This window comes from Manacus candei, unplaced genomic scaffold (genome assembly GCF_025592945.1).
Source record: "Manacus candei isolate 608988 ecotype Guabito, Panama unplaced genomic scaffold, ASM2559294v1 h1tg000023l, whole genome shotgun sequence".
Lineage (NCBI taxonomy): Eukaryota > Metazoa > Chordata > Aves > Passeriformes > Pipridae > Manacus > Manacus candei.
In genome coordinates, this window is record NW_026138071.1 from 14946472 (window position 1) to 14965314 (window position 18843).

Below are 18843 nucleotides of genomic sequence, written 5' to 3' on the forward strand. Positions count from 1 at the left end.
CAGTAAATTTAAGCATTTTATTATGCTTTAGGTGCAACAAAATAACTACCCCTGGCAGTCTCCTATACCTTGCAGTAACAGCCTTCCTGTCACTTGCACTACTGGTCAGAGTAAAGTAGCAGCCTGGTTGCAGGACTCTGAAGAAATGGACAGATGTGCAGAAGGTTAGACTTTACCTTTTCATGCCTTGTTCTTTCACTAAAACTTCTTGTTGATACATAATAAGGAAGAGTCAAGTCCGTGAAGTGCTTAAGTTACATCTTTACATGCATGTGAAGTAGCTCTTCAGGTAATTAAATGCTTGTGGTGGGAACTTTGCATATTTTGAGATGTCACTTTTAAAATTTATCTTAATTAATCTGTTATTTTTAATGGATGTCATTGTTCAAATATGATCAACTTTTGAGATCCAGACTTGTTGACTCCTGTAGAAATAATGAGTGTTCAACATCTCTAAAAATAAAATTGTTACTTAGATGCCTTACTACAAGGGATTTGGACTTTTAACTTCTTTATTGCAATAACGTGCTAACAATGGCAAAAAAAAATATGTCTGAACTGAAGCACTTACTATATTTTTATTTTATGTCTGTTAGATCTTGCTCATTGTCAGTCTAACCTTGTGGAACTCAGTAAACTTCTTCAAAATTTAGAAATACTACAGAGAACTCAGTCAGCACCAAATTTCACAGACATGCAGGTAAATATGCTTGAACATATATCATTACACTGAAACATTTGTTCTTGTGTTAAGGGAAATATAGAGATGTTGTCTGTTAACTCAGAATGTTTTTCTGAAATCATTGTGAATCTTGGGTGAAATTTTTATCTTATATGTTTATTTTAAGCATGTGTAATACTGTTTCAAGTACAAAAAATAGTTAAGATGTATTTATTATTTGAGTTAAATAGGACAAATCAAACAATTATTGTAAAAGAAAACTGAGAACTGTTGCAGTAGAATACATGTATAAATTGCAATTGTACTTAAGGAGTTTTTGTTATGCTGAGTAAGATAACATTTTAAGTTTTTTAAGGATTGGAGACCCAAAGACCCTCAAAGACGAAGTTGCATGCTCTAGAAAAGAGGGCATAGTACAAAGGTCCCAAGTTTTGGACTGTTTCCCAGTTCAGGGTGAGTTTTCCTCTTGACAGAAAGCAACAGCACATCCTAAATCATAAATACTTTCCTCCTTTTTCACTGAATTCTTTTGAGTACAAAAATGTCTGAGTAGTACCACGGAAGAAATCCATGAGGATTTCAAGATCGGGTCCTAAATATTGTGCACCTGTGAAAAAAGCGTACCAGTCATTTTGCTAAATGAACCAACTATATGATATGTTTACAAAAGTGTCAGGATAGCTACAGCTGATCACTGCTGCAGTTTTGGGGCCTGGCAGCAGCATTCTTCTCCTTACTTTCTAATTTGTAACTGTCTAATGCTACAACTCTTTACTAACTTGCTATATTGTCTATGTTGCTTGTATTAACTTAATAGTACTTTGTTGCTTTAACTATTTGTGTAATGTAGGCTAACTGTGTAGATATTTCAAAGAAAGACAAGCGGGTCACGAGACGATGGAGAACAAAAAGTGTCAGCAAAGATGCAAAAATTCAACTTCAGGTACTGAATGCACAATGTTTTACTTTTCACTGTACTTTTAGATTAACTTCTAATCATGAAATGATATATTAGCTGGAAGTAGGAAGTCAATGTGCTGTCTTTTATGTTTCTGATGAAGTAACTCAAATCTCAGTTTGTTGTGCAAAACCTAGAGAAATAGTGAGAAAAGTATTGATTTTACTTTCATTCAAATGAAAACATTGCCATCTAGGGAAAGGAGAGGGATCTGAATATTAGTCGATTAAGGTGCATAAAATGCAATAGACACGCACCACATGGGTATACTGCTATTCTGTATCAAACTTGCAAAGAAGGGCAGTTGAAGAGATGGCATCAAGCTAAAATCGGAAAACCTGAATGAAATATTAAGCACACGAATTGTCTTTGTCAAGACCTATATGGGAATATTACCAATAATAAGTATTTTCACAAGGCTTCTCTTATGGAAAAGGCTGTAAGGGAGCAAACTGAATAACCAAAGAATAAATTCTGTGAAGAAAGAATTTACTCCGCCCTTCCATAGAGCTGAAAGGTAAAAGCAATAGCAATAAGCATAACATGCATGTATTGCTACCTTGTGTTTTGTTGGAGGCAGTTCTGTGTTTCAAGGTCTGATCCAGAAGTTAATCTTTTTTATAACTGAGCAACTGATAATGAAGACTATATTCAATTGGCTTTGGGAGCTAACACTCACCACTGTGATGTCTGCTACTGAATAAATAAATGTTAGCAACTTTTGATCCATTAAAATACCTGGAAATTCATGCAAACTTTGAAAGCTTATAATATGTCCCCTAGAGGCACAGTAAGGAGTTTTCTGTGACTTTTTTTAAGATTAATAATCTTAAGGAAAGAAGAAATTGTAGTTGCATCAGCCTTCTCACTGCAGCTCTTGTAGGGGATTTTTCTTTCTACCTATTATACTTTGACAAATCATAATAGATTGAACAAGGAAGCATCTCTTAGGATTAAAAAGGTTTATTAACAAAGGAATTTTGGTGATTGATGTCATGTACTATTACCTGCAATTGAAGGATCACTGCTCTTCCCTGCTGCTGAATAACACAGGCAAATAAAAATATCAGGAAAATACCTGCAAGTACTTGGTGCCTGTAAAGAGTCAGAGTCACCACTGCATGTTCTTCTTTCGTGCCACAGTGGTCTCCGAGAAATCCTGTCCACAAAAATGATGAAAGCAGTCAATTTATGATGATCTATGGTGGGTCATAGTGAATAATAAGACATTCTTGTGTTGCCTAAACCTTACCAAAGTAGCACTGGTCTGGACTTCTGTCATTGGCACCCGACTCTCAAACTGCTGTTTGTGCTTTGGCAGGAATTGTGCCTCAGCTCCTGAAATTTTCGAATACATGTGGTTTGCAGGTTCATGTAAGAGAGTTTGTGTGCATAGCACTGCTTGACATGGGTCTGTCTGTTCGTTCTGCGTTGATAATGAACTCTGCCTAACTTGGGTCAACATGAGTTCCTGGCAAGATTAATGCTGGAAACGTAAAGTTTATTTTTTTAGAGCAAAGCATTAAGTTATTGTTGACTGACTTATAAATTAATTTGTAGTGAAACAGAAATAATAAAATTGTTTTAAATTATATGAAAGATGAAGAATCCTTTATGGCTTCTCCATTATCTTGCCTAGTTTAATGAGCTCAACACATTATTTATTCTTCCAAGGGCTGTCCTGTCTCTTGAATGGTCTAAAGCTGTGATCTGTAGCAAGATGGCCTTACTCTGATTCACTGTGTTATTCCTAATTTGTTTTGTGTTGCCATTCCACTAAAATGTGGATTTCCTCTGATGCCTAGGTGCCCTTTAAGTTAACTCCCATTTCTTTCTACCTTCATTGGCCTCCCTCATAGGTCATTTTTTCAAGACTACTCAAACTTTCTATAAACTGTTTATCAGGATATCCACTACTGAGAATCATTTTGTCTAATTTGTGATCATTTCTTCATGGTGCTTACACATTAATTGCTATTAAATGGTTGACATTTGGTACAAAGAAAATTTCTGTTCTTGTGTTACTTTCCCCGTGTCTCCATACATCTCATTAGTTGTAAGGAATAATGCTAATAGTAACATACTAATTTTAAACTAGTTGCAATATTAATTCCATTTGTAGTATTTGCACCTTTTTTTTTTTTAGAATGAGCAGTTGTTAACTACCATCAAAGACCCTCTGATAGTATGATGTTGAGAGCCATCCTTCTGGGGAACATAAAAATTAGGGAGCTTTATATACAGGTGTGTTCTTTGTGCGTAATGGGAAATGAGAGAGTAATTTTTACAGGCTTGGCATGTGCTGTGTAAGATGCAAGGAGAGACTTTTTCCATCTGGATTTTGTATTATACTTGTTACCATTTTTTGTTAATAAGATACCTTTCATTGTATTCTTGCTAACACATTCTGCAGTATGAATGCTAGGTGTATAATGTATTTAAAATATATTTTTTCTTGTAAGAACAGCTGCTTGATTTGTTTCTTAGAAATATATAATTACCAATTAAATATACCAGTTCTGTGTGCAGTTGAATTTGCTCACACAGCTAATCCCAGTGACTAGAGTGGGGGTACTCCCTGATGTAAAATTGAGCATAGCATGTGTATGTATGTTTGCAGGTTTGGGGATTTAGAATTGTTTTTAGTAAATAGTTTAGAATTAACAGCTTGCTTTACAGGCTTTTACTGAAGAGTAATACATGAATTGCTTCTCTGAAGAAAGATTGCTTTTATGAAGGAAGTTTATTTTGGTTTTAAAAAACCCTATTTAAAATCTTATGAAAATGGCCTGCAACAACAAGTTATTTGACCTGTATTAATTCATTTTACAAATGATACTTTTGTACAAAAACTGAATTTTGGGGTTTCAGGGGTTTTTTTTCATTTCTTTCCCTTTGAGTAAAAGACTAAGTTATGATTCTCATGACAGCCTAAACATATTCGAAGGAAGAAAAAAAAACATTACTGAAAAGCAATCAAATAAAAAAATGCTGGTTTTGTTTCCCTCAAAAGCTCAAAGTTGTGAAGTTCCAAGACTAATTTTTTCATTTTACTTTTTTTTTTCCCCAGGGAGAGTAGTGTAATAGAGAGCTATATAGTATGGAGTAACCTGAAAAGTCATCTTGTTCTAATGAGCCTTTCAGCTCAGAGCTGAAACCAGATCCAGACTAGGTTACTGCTTTTTTCATTAAATAAGTATTCCTTTATATTGTAACTCAGATTATGACCTCACTTTCTATCGTGTTGAGAAGAGTGTGTGGTTCTGTAAAGCTCACTGTCACCATTTTAATAATATACCTACATTCATAATCTTGCACGTATATATATTAGTATCTCTCTCTCTCTCTACATATATATGTCCCTATTATTTAAACAAGAATATTCTTCCAAGCTCTTATTCACAAGATAGGCATATTTCTGTAGAGCACAAAGACCTTTACATTATGCATACGATATGTTCTCTGCTTAATGAAGTTTATACTCAGTATTTTAGAGGTTATGTACATGTTTTTTCAATGTCAGAATTATATACTACACCTGAAGTCTTCTCTTACTGTGATCATTAGACAACTCTTCCACTTGTCAGTAGCATTGCCACTAGTATCAGTCAGAGGGTGAAGTGTTAGGCCATTCTCAGATGCAGCAGCCCTACCAGTGGGAATGTTAGAGAAGCAAGACAGTTCAGTTAATAACTGAAATACAGTATCCTGTTCTTTAGCGTGTGTCCATGTATCCAGTCTATCTATACCATCGTTATTTATACGGTCCCCAGGCAGCTTTCAGAAAAAGCAAAAATGTATTTAGATCTAAAAATCCTGAAGTGGCTATAGGTGAAGATATAGAGGAATAAAAAGGTAAAGGAATTGAGAATTGTTTTCTAAAAGCAGAAAGGTGTATTTTCTAGTCTTCCAAAATCTTAAAATGACTTCAAAATAACGACATTTTGACTAGAGGTTAAATAGAATGACTTTTTGATGGGTGTGGAGCTTTTCTGCATTAGATAATTACTTGCTTGACTTTAATCTACCATGATGAATTTTCTTAAGAAAATGAAAGTGAAATTAAGCAGGATGAGGCACAAGTTAGGCATACAGAAAACAAAGTAGCTGTTGGAATACTTAGTTTTCATTTCTGCTGCTTTATCTGAGGTTTTGCATTGCTTCAGAAGCCAAGTCTGCAATAATGTATGGGAAAAGTAGCTGGAACTCAAAAAAGTGATATGTGGAGAAAATGAGTCAGTAGACTCAAGGATGGATGTGGAAATGCTAGAGCTATGCATAGGAATGTTTACATAAGCAAGCTCACTATATAACATACACACTGAAAAGTTCTACCATTGAGATGCATGCATCTTCAATGACCACAATTTATGCACTTCCACTAATGCAAAGTGATCTCTTTCAGAATTCATCTTCTAGATGGTCTAGTGACCCCCAGAAGGAGTTTGGGGTTTGTTTCTTTTTCTGTCATGCCACAGCATCCTTTTTGTTTTCTTATTCCATTATTGCCTTATGACTCTGAATGGCAATGCTAATAGATTTTTTTTTTTTGTAGTCTTAGTGAGTGCACTGCAGTCCAACTCATCCACAGATAATTTTAGTGAAGTACTGAGCTTTTTATGTCTCTGGCATACACAACTGAAATCACATGATATGTCCTCAACATGGGTAGGCCATAAGAGTTAACAAAATTGAAACCCACTTAAAGACTCTCCCTCTCCCTTTTCTGATCACCTTTCATTTTCCTGTGTCCCATCACCCCTTCCCTTCTCTTTTTCTACTTCCTTCTCTTCTTGCATTCACTGTCAGGAAGGGCCGGCACCGAAGGGCCAGTTCAGCACAACACGACGCCGGCAGAGACTGGCAGCTGCAGTGGCTACAACAGTGAGTGGATTTAAAAATCAAGGGATAGCTCTAAAGATGGGAAGCTGTATAACTTGATTGTGTAATAAGCTTATGAAAATGTTTCTTGCACTTTTTGGAGGTGTCTGTGCTACCCACTTTTAGCTGAGTTCCTTAGGAGTGGTCAGGCCCAACAGAAATTATTTCCATAAATGTGGGTCTGAGCTTGTTTACATGGTACATGTCCCTCCTCCTTTATGCAAGTGCAAGTGACAGTTAGACTCAGGCCCTGCCCTATTTGAACATGTCTTTGACATACTCTGCTATATACTATAAAATAGTATAAAAAATTGATCAAGTTCTGCTAAAGATTGTTGTGACAGTCTATAGACAAGACAGCAGAATCAAGGAGATTTGTTACAAACAACCATGGAATTATAAAATTTTATTAATTTTATAAGTAATATAAGGTTAGCCTTTTCTTTTGAGACACTTTCTGTTTACATTCCATAATCCCAAAAAGTCATATTACTACTTCAGTGTCTGTATTTGGTTTTGCTAATTCTCTAAGTCTTTGACAGAAAGTATGGAGCTATAAAATCAATACAGGGACTGGGAATTAGGTGGGGGAAGTCCCGTTTGTGAAATCAAATTAGCATCCAAAGTATATCTTCAGCTGCTGCTTTATCAAGAAAATACTCATTAGGAATGCACAGTATAGACATTAGTACTAATCCATCAACTAAATAGTACAGCAGCTAGATAGGGAAGACTCTGTGCAGCCAAAGATTGAAATGAGCTTTAAATGCATATCTCTTATCAAGCCCAAGCGGTGAATATCTTTACCAGGCTAAAGTATTCCAGGGTCTGCTGTTCCAGGCCATAGCTAAAATCCCCTAAATCAGACATAGTCTCTGTTTAAGCCTATCTTCAGCTTCTGCTACCTGAACTGCAAACTCAGTTACTGCTATGCCCTCCTAAAAAGCATGTTAGAAATCAGTGTTTCTCCAGTTTCCAGATTAACTCATTTAAGTTTATTCCTCCCTAATCAGTTGATGCTGAACACTCTGTGCAATAATGGATTGCTATTTTGACTTCATCAGTCTCCCTGCATAGCACAGAAATCAGCCCGATTCCTGATTTACTTGGCTGAGCAGCTGAGTTGGTGGGAGGCTCTAACCAGTAGGTTCAACAGTAGTTAAACAGCATTGGTAAGGGTTGTACTCCTTACCTAAAGAGTGCTTCAGTGGACAAATACAACCGGACTTTGATTGGAAGGCATTAAGGGTACAGGGAATTGGTGAGTTGTTACCTGCAGGTGAAGTGAGGACCAGTTGAAGGAGGTCTTGGAGTAACTGGAAAAAGCACAGGAGGATGGAAGACTAGAGGCACCAAAATGACTCTGCAGCTGTTACAGCATTTGTGGCCATGGTGTGTTCTTCCTGGCTGATGCAGCAAAGTGCTCGTCTGTCCCAGTCTCTCTCTCATCTCTGTGTGCATAGACCGAGGGACACAGAATTATATCAGTTAAATGCACAGCAGAAAGAGGACATTTTCCTTACAACCCACTCCACCAGGAACAGTCTGTTCCTACATTAAAACATAATTCTGAAGAAGGTGATGGATGAGTGGGTATTACGCCTCTGGCATAAAGCAGGAAGTTAGGACAAGGTTCATCTGAGGTCATGTCTGGAAGGGTGTGTATGAAGGAAACTACAGTCATGCATCAAGAGGCTAAATATTTTTTTAAAAACTTTCAAAACAACAACAATAAAAAACAACCAAAATGTGAATGGGTTATAAAGTAAGAATCAAGTCACCATTAATATAGAGAGAAAACACGTCAGTGCAAGGGAAAAAGGGTAAGAGAAATATGTTGGCAGTGGTTTTTGTACTCTTGCCTATGCAAGAGAATGAAAATTTTTGTTTAATATGGGTTTTTTCATCTGTTATAGAAAGTAAGTTGGAAACTTTTCTAAAAGATGCATATGAGGAGAGTTCATGTCAATCAATAGTTCAGTATTTTTGGTGCTTGCATTTAAAGCAGTCAGCAAGGCAGCTACTTATCTCTGTCATGTGAATGTATATTTCTTGCACGTAGAACATGTAAATTCTGCTTCTAGGACATAAATTAAAATATTTTTTTCCAGTAAACCTCACTTCAGAAAGAGTCCTTTTCAGCCTGCCCAGCTGAGGTATGAGGCAGAAATGATGAATCTAAAGCAGATCTCTTCAGCCAGATTCATCACAGAGTGACTAAAGAGCCCCCCACCACGTGTGGGCAGCCTGCCTGCAGCTCTGCTAGTCTGTGTGGGTCTGGGGCAGCCTGACCCATCCCCACAGGCACATGGGGCTGTGAGGACTCTCCCTCAAGTTCCTGCGTTATAGCTGGGATCAGCTTCTTTCCTGCCTTCTGGATGGTCTGAAGGGTTAGGTACATGCTCCACACACACAGAGGTATCAGGGCTACTCTGCCCTCCTGGAGCCACCTGGAGCACCTTTGCAGTGCTCTCCATCAGAAGGTTCTGGAACATGCTCTCCGATTTAAGAAGAGGAAAGGTTTTTTAAAGGAAATTTGAAATTAACCTACATTTAGCCACAGTAGTCTGTTAACCTAGTTTTCCTGGGCTCTTAAAAGAGACAGTCTGGTGCTTGCAAAGAAGATAATGGGTTAAATATCCAGTACAAATGGAAGGAATTTATTCTATACATCTCCTGTTAATGAAATCTTCTTGATATGAGGCTAAAATGAGGTCCAGTAAAAACTACCTACTTTGTTGATATAACTATAACTCAAAATACACGAGAGAAGGAATAAACCTTATATTGGATAGGTGCCACAAAGCTAATGTTTTATATATATCTGGAAATTGAGGAAGAACAGAGTGGAAAATGGTATTTCACAGAATATGCTCATGACTGGCATGATGAATAGATCCCACAGGATTTTGAGGGTTACATTGGAGAATCAGAAATCTAAAACATATACAGCTTTTACAGGAAGGGATTGATAAAACCATTCCCCAGTCTAATCAAATAACAAGGTACCAAGTTCAACCACTAATGGCAGTATAGAACTAATCTGTTGATAAAAATTCTTAGTAATATGACTTTTTATGTTGTCTGCTGCTCTTTGTCATGCCTTGGAAGAGACATTTTATATTTTGGCCTCATTGTTCATATTTGATTAATTACATTGGGCTGCAGTGTGAAAATTCTTGATATTTGATCAATGTGATGAAATGAATTAGATTTAATGTGTTAAACAGTGCTTACTATGTTAAAAAGTGCTTAAAGTTTAAGTAACAGAATTTAGTTCTGCATGCCTTTCCTTTGCATTTACATTTGAAAATTGGGTTCTTGGCCTGATTTTCATACAAATGTGTGTAAATGGTAACATAAAAATAAAATACAACATATGCTCACACACACATCACATATATAACAGTGGTAGCCATATACTACATATGTAGCATACAGGTAGCTGCTCAATACATGATACATATATATGTAACTCAGAAATTCTTGTTTTATTACTGTACCTGAAAAGTATAGGAGAAAGAGAAGTGGAAATGATAATAAGCTAAATTCTTTAATCCATCTTACTAAACCATATCCCTCTGCATTTGTTTATGGTTCATGCGCTTTAAATGAAAATCAGGTGGATTTTTCATTTTATTTGTTGTTTATTTGTTTAGTTTGAAAGAAAATAGAAAGACTGTATGCTTTTTCCGTCTTCATAGTTGCCGTTACAATGAGTTTCAGCTAAAGACTTACCAGTAGTTTTGAAAAACTTCAGTGATATATTTGATAATGTTATATCCTGTTTCTAGGTCTGTGGAGGAACTTGCATACTTCAAATGTTGGTATTGTAACAACTGTCATCTACATGTACTCTCAAATGTTCAAATATAGAGGAGCATGTCTCATGGTTCAATTTTCCAGTAATCTTCTAAGCATTAGGAAATTGTCCATTTTTGAAACATTAGAATTTAAATGCTCCACCATTAGCTGTTAGCTTTGTATTTAGGTTGCCTTTTGTCTGTTACAGTGAAAAACTTCAAGAGAATTCTGCATCAACTGTGTTGAGATTTAAGAGAGTAAAAAGTTACATGTTCACTCTCACCATGTTCTTCACGTTTTGAACTAAGTCTTTTCAGAAGAAATTTATATTTTGCTTCAACAGAGTCAAAAGTTTGGTTATGCCTTATACAGTATTTCTTCACTGTTTCTTGCTGTAGGTCCCTTTCAGTGCTACAATGTCACCCATTCGATTGCATTCATCCAATCCCAACCTTTGTGCAGACATTGAGTTTCAGGCTCCCCCAAGCCATGTAACAGACCCTCTGGAGTGCTCTGCTGAGTACATGAAGCTTCAAGAAGAATTCTGCTTGATGGCACAAAAAGGTAACTGGAAATGTCAAGCCTTTCCTGTAATGTGCTTCTCTGTTGTGTTTCTTTATTGCCTTCACTTAGTTATGACCAGGGCATTCATCTGCATTAGATGATAATGTGTAAGAATTTTTAGCTGGTCAGGTGGCTTACATAAAGACAATGTGTTATATTTTCCATGAATGTCATAGATATAGAGATAGGTAAACTCTCTATCTGATGTGATTGTTTTACAGGTCTTCTGAACTACTGTATGCATCCTTTAAATATGTGACTGAACTTGCAACCATTTTCTTTCTCAATAAAATACTTTCTTTCTCCCCAAAGATGAATCAGAATGTCACTGCTACACATAATGTTGTGCAATTCATTTTTGTGCAATATTTTCTATGTCGGTGGAAACAATGGAAAATGTAAGGGAATGTACTTTAGAAATGCCCTTTTATTGTCAGTAAATGAATGCTCCTACAAACTGAAAAATACTGTTTTTAAGAGGGTTTGTTATCAGTTTGCTATCTGTTATATAACAAGCACAGAAAAAATGTGAGACTGACATCTTAAAAAAGTTTAAAATCTGTTTAAAGACCAAGTAATCCTCTTTATTAGTGCAATATTAAGTCTTAGCAGAACTGATTTTTCTGTTTTTCTAAAACATATAAATAAAAACCAGAAAGAAAAGAACACACATTGGAAACAGTTTTCCCAAATATGCACCTTTCCATATGTTCAGTACCAAGAATATTCCTAGGTGACTTATGTGTGCACATTACAATCACAAGCTGTAAGTGTTTGTACTTAATTTGGCATGGAATACTTGAAGTTCAGATCCTTGTTTCAAGTGTCCATAATTGTGGGAAGGAAGTCTCACTCGCTGTCTTTATTGCTGAAATATTGTAATAGATGTCAATGTGATTTCTGTAACCAAGAAAACACTTGTTTTATTTTTCTCTTTTTGCTTAGTGCATTCTCTTTTGAAGTCTGCCTTTAACAGCATAGCTATAGAGAAGGAGAAGCTTAAGCAGATTGTTTCTGAGCAGGATCTTACAGGCCACAATGCTCAAATAGCACACCTCAGACAGTCCCTCTCTCAGGTATGTTCTTAATTTCATTTTGAGCACATCTAGCTTGCCAGATGCACTATTTCTTTTGTATTTTAGCCATTTCCTGAGGTAAAAGGAGCCAAGAAAAAGCTAAGTTCTTGACTAGAACTATGATGTGTTCTTTTATGACATTGCTCTAACCTCAGTGCATGTGGAGGTAAAGGATATAATTTGTTTGTGTAAGTATGTATCTGTTACAGTTTTCCAAAGTAAAGAAAAAGCACCAAATCTTTTTATACAAATGCTAGATATCTCTCCTGGAGCTATTTCCAGCACAGCCAAGGAGATATTCTTGTTTTCATAATTAAGTTTTAAATTTTGACTGTATGTTGTCAGATTTGTTTTATATGTCCCTGTCTCTAACTGCACCAGGAATCTTGGGTTACAAGATGGGTAAATTGAATTTTCAGATACACGCCTCTTACTGTCCAGCATCTCTCCCACTTAAGCTAAAGGAAAAATTACAATTTGCTTTAGTGGGGGAGAAGGAGTAAAGCAACAATAAGTCCTCACGTTACCAAATAGCTCAAATTTTTTAATTCATTGTCAATGGAGCATAAAAGCTTTTGCTGGATCTGTATGGAGGACTGCATCTGCAAGAATATGAGCAGAGGTTTAAAGACAAACTTTTTTATAGATATAGCTACAGACACATATCATGTTATGCAGATTGATTACTGTGTGTTGTAATAAGAAAAGGTTAAGGACAAGAGGTAAGGATAACCATTTCTGGTAATTAATACAAATTAACTAAGACCTGCGGGGATTTATTAGCAACTTGTATTAAAAAAAAAAGGAAACAGGTTTTCTTCTAGGTCCTGGCCTGCAGTGTTAATTTAGAAGTCACTGTCACACATTAGTTCATAGTCTTAATGGAGAATAAATGGAAAATTGACTGTGACTCAGATTGTCCAGTCTCATGACCAGGTTTGAGCAGTTTAAGAAGCTACTGCCAGGCTGCTGTTAAGTCATCGCCTTCCCTTCCTGGTAGATGGCAACTTTAAGCACGCCCAGACTGTTTCAGAACAAAGCAAAATTGGGTAATTTAAGCTGTTTAGTCACAGTTTAAATTTACCTGTTTTACTTTGGTCCTGCTTTGTCTCAGTACATTCATGCAGTTTCTTCCTGAGTCTGCACTAGGGGGAGATAGAACAAGATTCTTACTTCATCATAATAGTCTTTGTCTACTAAAACAGCCTGTCTTTCTGTTCTTTTCTATGGTCCTCAGTGCTGAGGTTAAGCCAGTTCATGTTCTAGATATGTAGCATATTCTACTTTTTCTGGATTTCAGAATCTTGCATGTGAATCTTTCCAAATTTATAATCTAGGTCGGACTTTAAAATAGGAGAAAAATCATCAGATATCAGCCTAATTCTGTTCGTATTTGTGACACTGTAATGGATCAGTAGTTTGAAATAAGTACTCAAAAACAAATCTATAAAATTGATCTGGACGGGCAGACAATGATACTAGCAGTTGTGTTGATTTTACCAGGAATGAAGCAAGTTCTGTTTTCAGGTTCTAAGTGCTGACAACCTTGATTTGGAAGGGGCTGTACAGTTGTAAGCCCAGATTGCCTCTTGGGGTATTTTGTGGGTAGTTCCTGTTTGTTGTTCTGCAGTTTCACTCTTTCTTGCTGTATTCGCTCCCCACTTCCATAATGTACATAACCCACCAGTACACCTGCCAAAGAGCCATCTAAAGAATTAAGGTAGAATGCCAGTGTTACACTGTGGGAGAACATCTGTTCCCCCTGTTTCCTGAAAATCACTGAAGGCAAAGTAACCAAAGATTAAATCATGTTAGAGAGGATCTCAAAATAGGTATCTCTCTATAAGTGGAAGAAAGGAGGTTCTGTGATTCTTAGGAAATTGCGGGGAAGAAGATTTTTTCTTTTTTTTTTTTTTCTTTTTTTTTTGGTCTTTAATGCTTACATTTTAATTTTAAATGAAATGTGCAATTTTTATTTTAAGGCTCTCAACCAGAATGCTGAACTAAGGAGTCGCTTGAACAGAATACATTCAGAATCTGTTATTTGTGATCAGGTTGTCAGTGTAAATATTATCCCTAGTCCTGATGAGGTAAGACTTTGGCCTTTAATGGATTTAGAGTACAAACAAACCTTGCTAATTCTCACTGATAGCTTAAACACACCTGACAAATAATAGAGTTTTTCAGATTGGCAAGTGTTCATTCGTAGAAGAAATCAGGTTATATTTCCTTACATAAAATAAAACTTCTGTCTTTTGTTTTGCATATGTCAGACCTTATGAAAGAACTCAGCTTGATCTCTTTAGAGGAAGAGAGAAGGACTCCAGTTTTGGAATATTAATTGTTGGCTGTGGGAATTAGTGAGGTTTTACTGTATTTGAATGTAACACACAGTACCTAACCAATTCTGTATATCAGTTTCTTGCCAAATCAACAGAACAGTTTAGTATTTAAAGGCCTTATTTTGCAATTCCTTAAAGGACCTGACATTTTGTAAGTATCTTGAGTGGTACTGCTAAAATCAAAAGGTTCAGTCTATGAACCAAGCACTACAGTAATATGCTTGCAACATCTAGTCTTTCTTGTTTTGCTCAACAGATTAGCGAACATTTGTATTAATAACAGCACGCTTCCCTCATGACAAATCTGAATTTATGAGCTGTAATATATTACAATTAATATGGTTACTTTGACAACCATTCTGCTTGATTTTAACAAAATGGTTTTGATTTGTCATTTCTACTATTTTTTTATGCATATGCCATTTTAATTAACATACTCTTGTCTCCTAATTATTTCTTCCAACAAGAAAGAAAGGTTAAAATATTTTTCAAATTACTTTTGTTAATTTGCTTTTTGAAAGCATCCAAACAATTTTTCCAAGAAACCAGCATGCTGGAGATAGGCAACAGAAGACAGAAGTGAAGTGGTGCCACAGCACAGCAATCTGCAGTGAAGTTCTAGGCAATGGCCATCTCCTCTGTTTTGTATTTTTTGTTGGTTAGCTGTTTCTTTTTCAGATGTACATTGTTGTCCTGGTAGAAGTGTGCCTGACTGAAGGAGCTTTTCAAAGAGGTTTCCAGATCTCTCATTCAGTTCTTCTGTTGATTGTTTTGTATATGTATAATCTTGCAGTGTGTAGATAATTCCCATATAAGCATCTTTTTCAGGTAGAAGCATGTGTATTTCTCCAAGTCCCTCTAGCTTATACAAAACTTCAAAATTTTAATCACTCCCTGTAAAGATTACAATGAAATTACTTCTAATTTCATTGTAATTCATCCAACATCACAAACTATCTACAAGCTTATAAGTCCCAATGAAAAAGAAATGGGTTTTGACCTCTTGCTTTGTTTATGGGAGTTTTTTGTGATTTCTTTTCTTAGTGCATTTTGAGGTAACTGTATTAAGGCTACTGGATTAAGATGTCTACAAAACCATATGCAGGACATCTGGAATAAGATTAATGGGGATTGAGTTGCAATCTGAAGAGTTAACTGTGTTTAGAAGGGCTTCAGTAGTTTCATCTGTATTATCTCCCAGAAACAACATGCTGTATAAATTAAGGGATTAAGTCAGAAGCCTGTTTCCCTCCACAGCAGCAGATCCTTTCATAAAATGATACAGGGAGAGAATCTTAATTTTCCTTAATGCGATAGCCATAGAGAGTTTGTTCCCTTTAGTAGTATTGAGTCAGTGTTAATGGCATAATTCAGATGAGATTTGGAGTACAAACATGAAATAAAAGCTCACAAATATATATTATACCCATCCTCCTAAATATTCAGACATGACAACCATTGTTACTAAACTGGTTCACCAGGTCGTTTATTTGGAAAGTAACTTATCACTCCCTGACCTTATAAAAATTTATATTCAAATTTTGGTTGTATCAAGGCTAGGTCCCAGTGATGTAATTTGTTATAACCAGGTGTCCTTTCATCTGAATTTCATGTTTGAACTTGTTGACACAATCCAGCTATTGTCCACAAAATCATTCCTTTCAACAGAGAATTAAATCTGCAATTTCATGCTACTAAAACTTAGCAGTAGATGCTGAGCAGGCCTCAAATGAGGACATGTATCTCTCTGTTCAAAATGCGCTTTGTTTTGTAATTCTTAGTCTCCTCTGTTAGGTACACACACAGTACTACTAAAATGCTGTCTTTACTCTCTGTGCTTATATTTGGCATAAAAAAATTAGTCAGGTGATTTACACCTTCTATGCATATTTCTTGTATGTTAGAAATAATAATTTTACTTTTCTGTGCTTTATTTACAGCCAGGTGAACAAATTCATGTCAGTTTGCCACTGTCTCAGCAAGTTTCTAATGAAAGCAGGCTCTCTATGTCTGAATCTGTTTCAGAGTTCTTTGATGCACAGGAAGTGCTTTTATCTGCCAGCTCGTCAGAAAATGAGGTAGGCTGTGACAGCACACTGCAGCTTTGCTGTTGGACAGATTTAGGTATTGCTACCACTACTGAATTACTTTTTTTTATATAATACTACTTGGAAGATATAGATAAATAAACATGAGACTACCATCTGACGAGGTGCAGATGTTCCCTGAAGTGTAAAACTGAGTTGAAAGTTACTTGTATCAGTAGCTTATATTCAGAGCATGTCCTTTCTAGTTCCACGTAAGGATGACACGGACAGGAACAGTTATGTCTGACTATGCAGTCAACTAAATTTAGATTCTAAAATATTCTTAAAAAAAACCCCAAACAACAGTCTTCTACTATACACATAATCTCTGTAATGAGAGAAATAGACAAAAAAGTAGTATTTCTGGAAAAAATTATTGTTTAAAACAATTCTTAAAACCAGTCCTAACACCAGTGTAATTCTTGTTTTGCAAAATGATAGGTTGATATTTATATAATTTTTTTCTGAAACAGAAGCTGCGTTTTATCATTTGCTTCTTTTTAAAGAGCACAAATTGGACTCTCTCTTCTCACCTTCCATCCCTAGCACATTATGTTCTCAATTTTTTGTTCATCTTTGATCTCACTTGAAGCCACCTTTTGCAAATTTAATATTTGGTTTTGGCTTCATAGTAAGAAAGTCAGAAACATGAGGAGAATGTAGCATTTGTTTTGACACCTTTAGTACATCGGCAGTATGGGCTGATTGAAACATCCAGCTGATTTAGTTAAAAGCTCTAATTGAGTACAGATTATTTCTTTGAATATTTGTGTTTCAGTTTACTATTTTTGTCTAATTTGGCAGTATATTTTATATGTATTTGAGTTAATTGATATTTTATTTATGTTTTAGGCTTCTGATGATGAATCTTATATCAGTGATGTGAGTGACAATATATCTGAGGACAACACCAGTGTTGCAGACAACATTTCTCGGCAAAGTATAGTGTTTCAAACTTTGGAAAATCACATTTGCTGTGTTCATGTACCAGAATTACTGCATGTCTGTACAAGACCAACTCAGCTGAAAACAGTGAAGTTGGGCTTGCTTGTTCTGGCAATGAATTGGTTCGATGGAGAAGTCTATTTTTCTTAATCTGGTTCTTTCTTATGATAATATTTTTTTCCCTTCCCAGTTCTTAATGGTGAGCTAACAGGAGGCGCATTCAGAAATGGACGGAGAACTTGTCTCCCAGCTCCCAGCCCTGACACCAGTAACATCAATCTGTGGAATATTTTGAGAAATAACATTGGCAAAGATCTTTCCAAAGTATCCATGCCAGTTGAGCTAAATGAACCTCTGAATACCTTGCAGCATCTTTGTGAAGAGCTGGAATACAGTGAACTCTTAGACAAGGCTGCTGAAACAGATGATCCTTATGAACGCATGGTAATAAATTTAGTGTAGCACTTCTGTCTGTATTGAAAAGGGAGTTGTTGAATGGAGGTCCAGGCAGGGTCCTCTCTTGCTCTCTCTTCGCAGAACAGACCTGGTCGAAGGTAGAAAACGTGTCATGTACAAATTGTAGTTTTAAGGGACTGTTGAAAGACTGAATGAGGCCATGAATAAAAAGAAATTATATCAACAAAAGGAATACAGTTTATGCTAGTTTTGGCTGGGATGCATGGCTTCATTCTCAGGCATGCTTCGTTAATCCAATTTTCAGTCTGGGTAGATTTGAGTTGTGTGATACCATATAGTAATGGCATGTACACAAGAATCTCTGCCTATTCTCACGTGCTTGTCTGTATTTTCACAGGTTCTCATAGCTGCTTTTGCAGCGTCAGGCTATGCCTCTACCTACTTTAGAGCAGGAAGCAAGCCATTTAACCCTGTGCTTGGAGAAACTTATGAATGTATTAGAGAAGACAAAGGATTTAGATTTTTCTCAGAGCAGGTAAAACTTTTTTCTTGATAGAAACTCTCATTTAGATTAATATTTTGGTTTCTTCATTTTTATAGAATAATATCATTTTTTATTTCTAGTTAGAATGGTTTACTTTCTTAGCAGTAAATAAATATTGTTAGTATGAGTGAGTTTCATTAAATGCTAGAAGGTATATGTTTTTATAGTAATCGCAAGGAACTGTTTTAAGTACAAACATTTAAGTTGTCTGTGTTTTCATAGACACATAGGCTATGAAGAGTGGGGGCTATTTAGTATTTTCATATTTCAATAACAATTGTACTGTCTCAGGAATGAAAATGAAATGTTTTTAACTCAGCCAAACTGTTTTCCAGGTTAGCCACCATCCTCCAATTTCAGCCTGTCACTGTGAATCAAAGAACTTCGTGTTTTGGCAAGGTATACTTTTTTAATTTAGAAGCGTAACTCCTTTTTGATTGTCAAGTAAAAGCATTGTCTTTACAAGCTGAGATTTGCGTTTGGAACTTACTCAAAATTTCTCTGCTTATTTTTGAAGTAACATATTATAAACTGATGCTCTGA

General features: G+C 35.9%; 1 protein-coding gene across 7 annotated transcripts in view; it reads left to right on the forward strand.

Annotated features, from left to right (window-relative positions):
- Positions 1–18843, forward strand: part of OSBPL6 (oxysterol binding protein like 6) — a 97175-nt gene that overhangs the window by 62609 nt on the left and 15723 nt on the right. For 4 of the 7 annotated variants that reach the window (XM_051787829.1, XM_051787831.1, XM_051787830.1 and 1 more), the window contains 12 exons: positions 32–164; positions 597–700; positions 1533–1625; positions 6450–6524; positions 10724–10889; positions 11835–11965; positions 13948–14055; positions 16248–16385; positions 17247–17334; positions 17530–17783; positions 18154–18291; positions 18636–18699. In XM_051787829.1, the coding sequence (XP_051643789.1) occupies positions 32–164; positions 597–700; positions 1533–1625; positions 6450–6524; positions 10724–10889; positions 11835–11965; positions 13948–14055; positions 16248–16385; positions 17247–17334; positions 17530–17783; positions 18154–18291; positions 18636–18699 (1492 nt within the window). The remainder of the gene's footprint in view (positions 1–31; positions 165–596; positions 701–1532; positions 1626–6449; positions 6525–10723; positions 10890–11834; positions 11966–13947; positions 14056–16247; positions 16386–17246; positions 17335–17529; positions 17784–18153; positions 18292–18635; positions 18700–18843) is intronic. The other 3 variants (XM_051787835.1, XM_051787832.1, XM_051787833.1) reach the window with 2 other exon arrangements.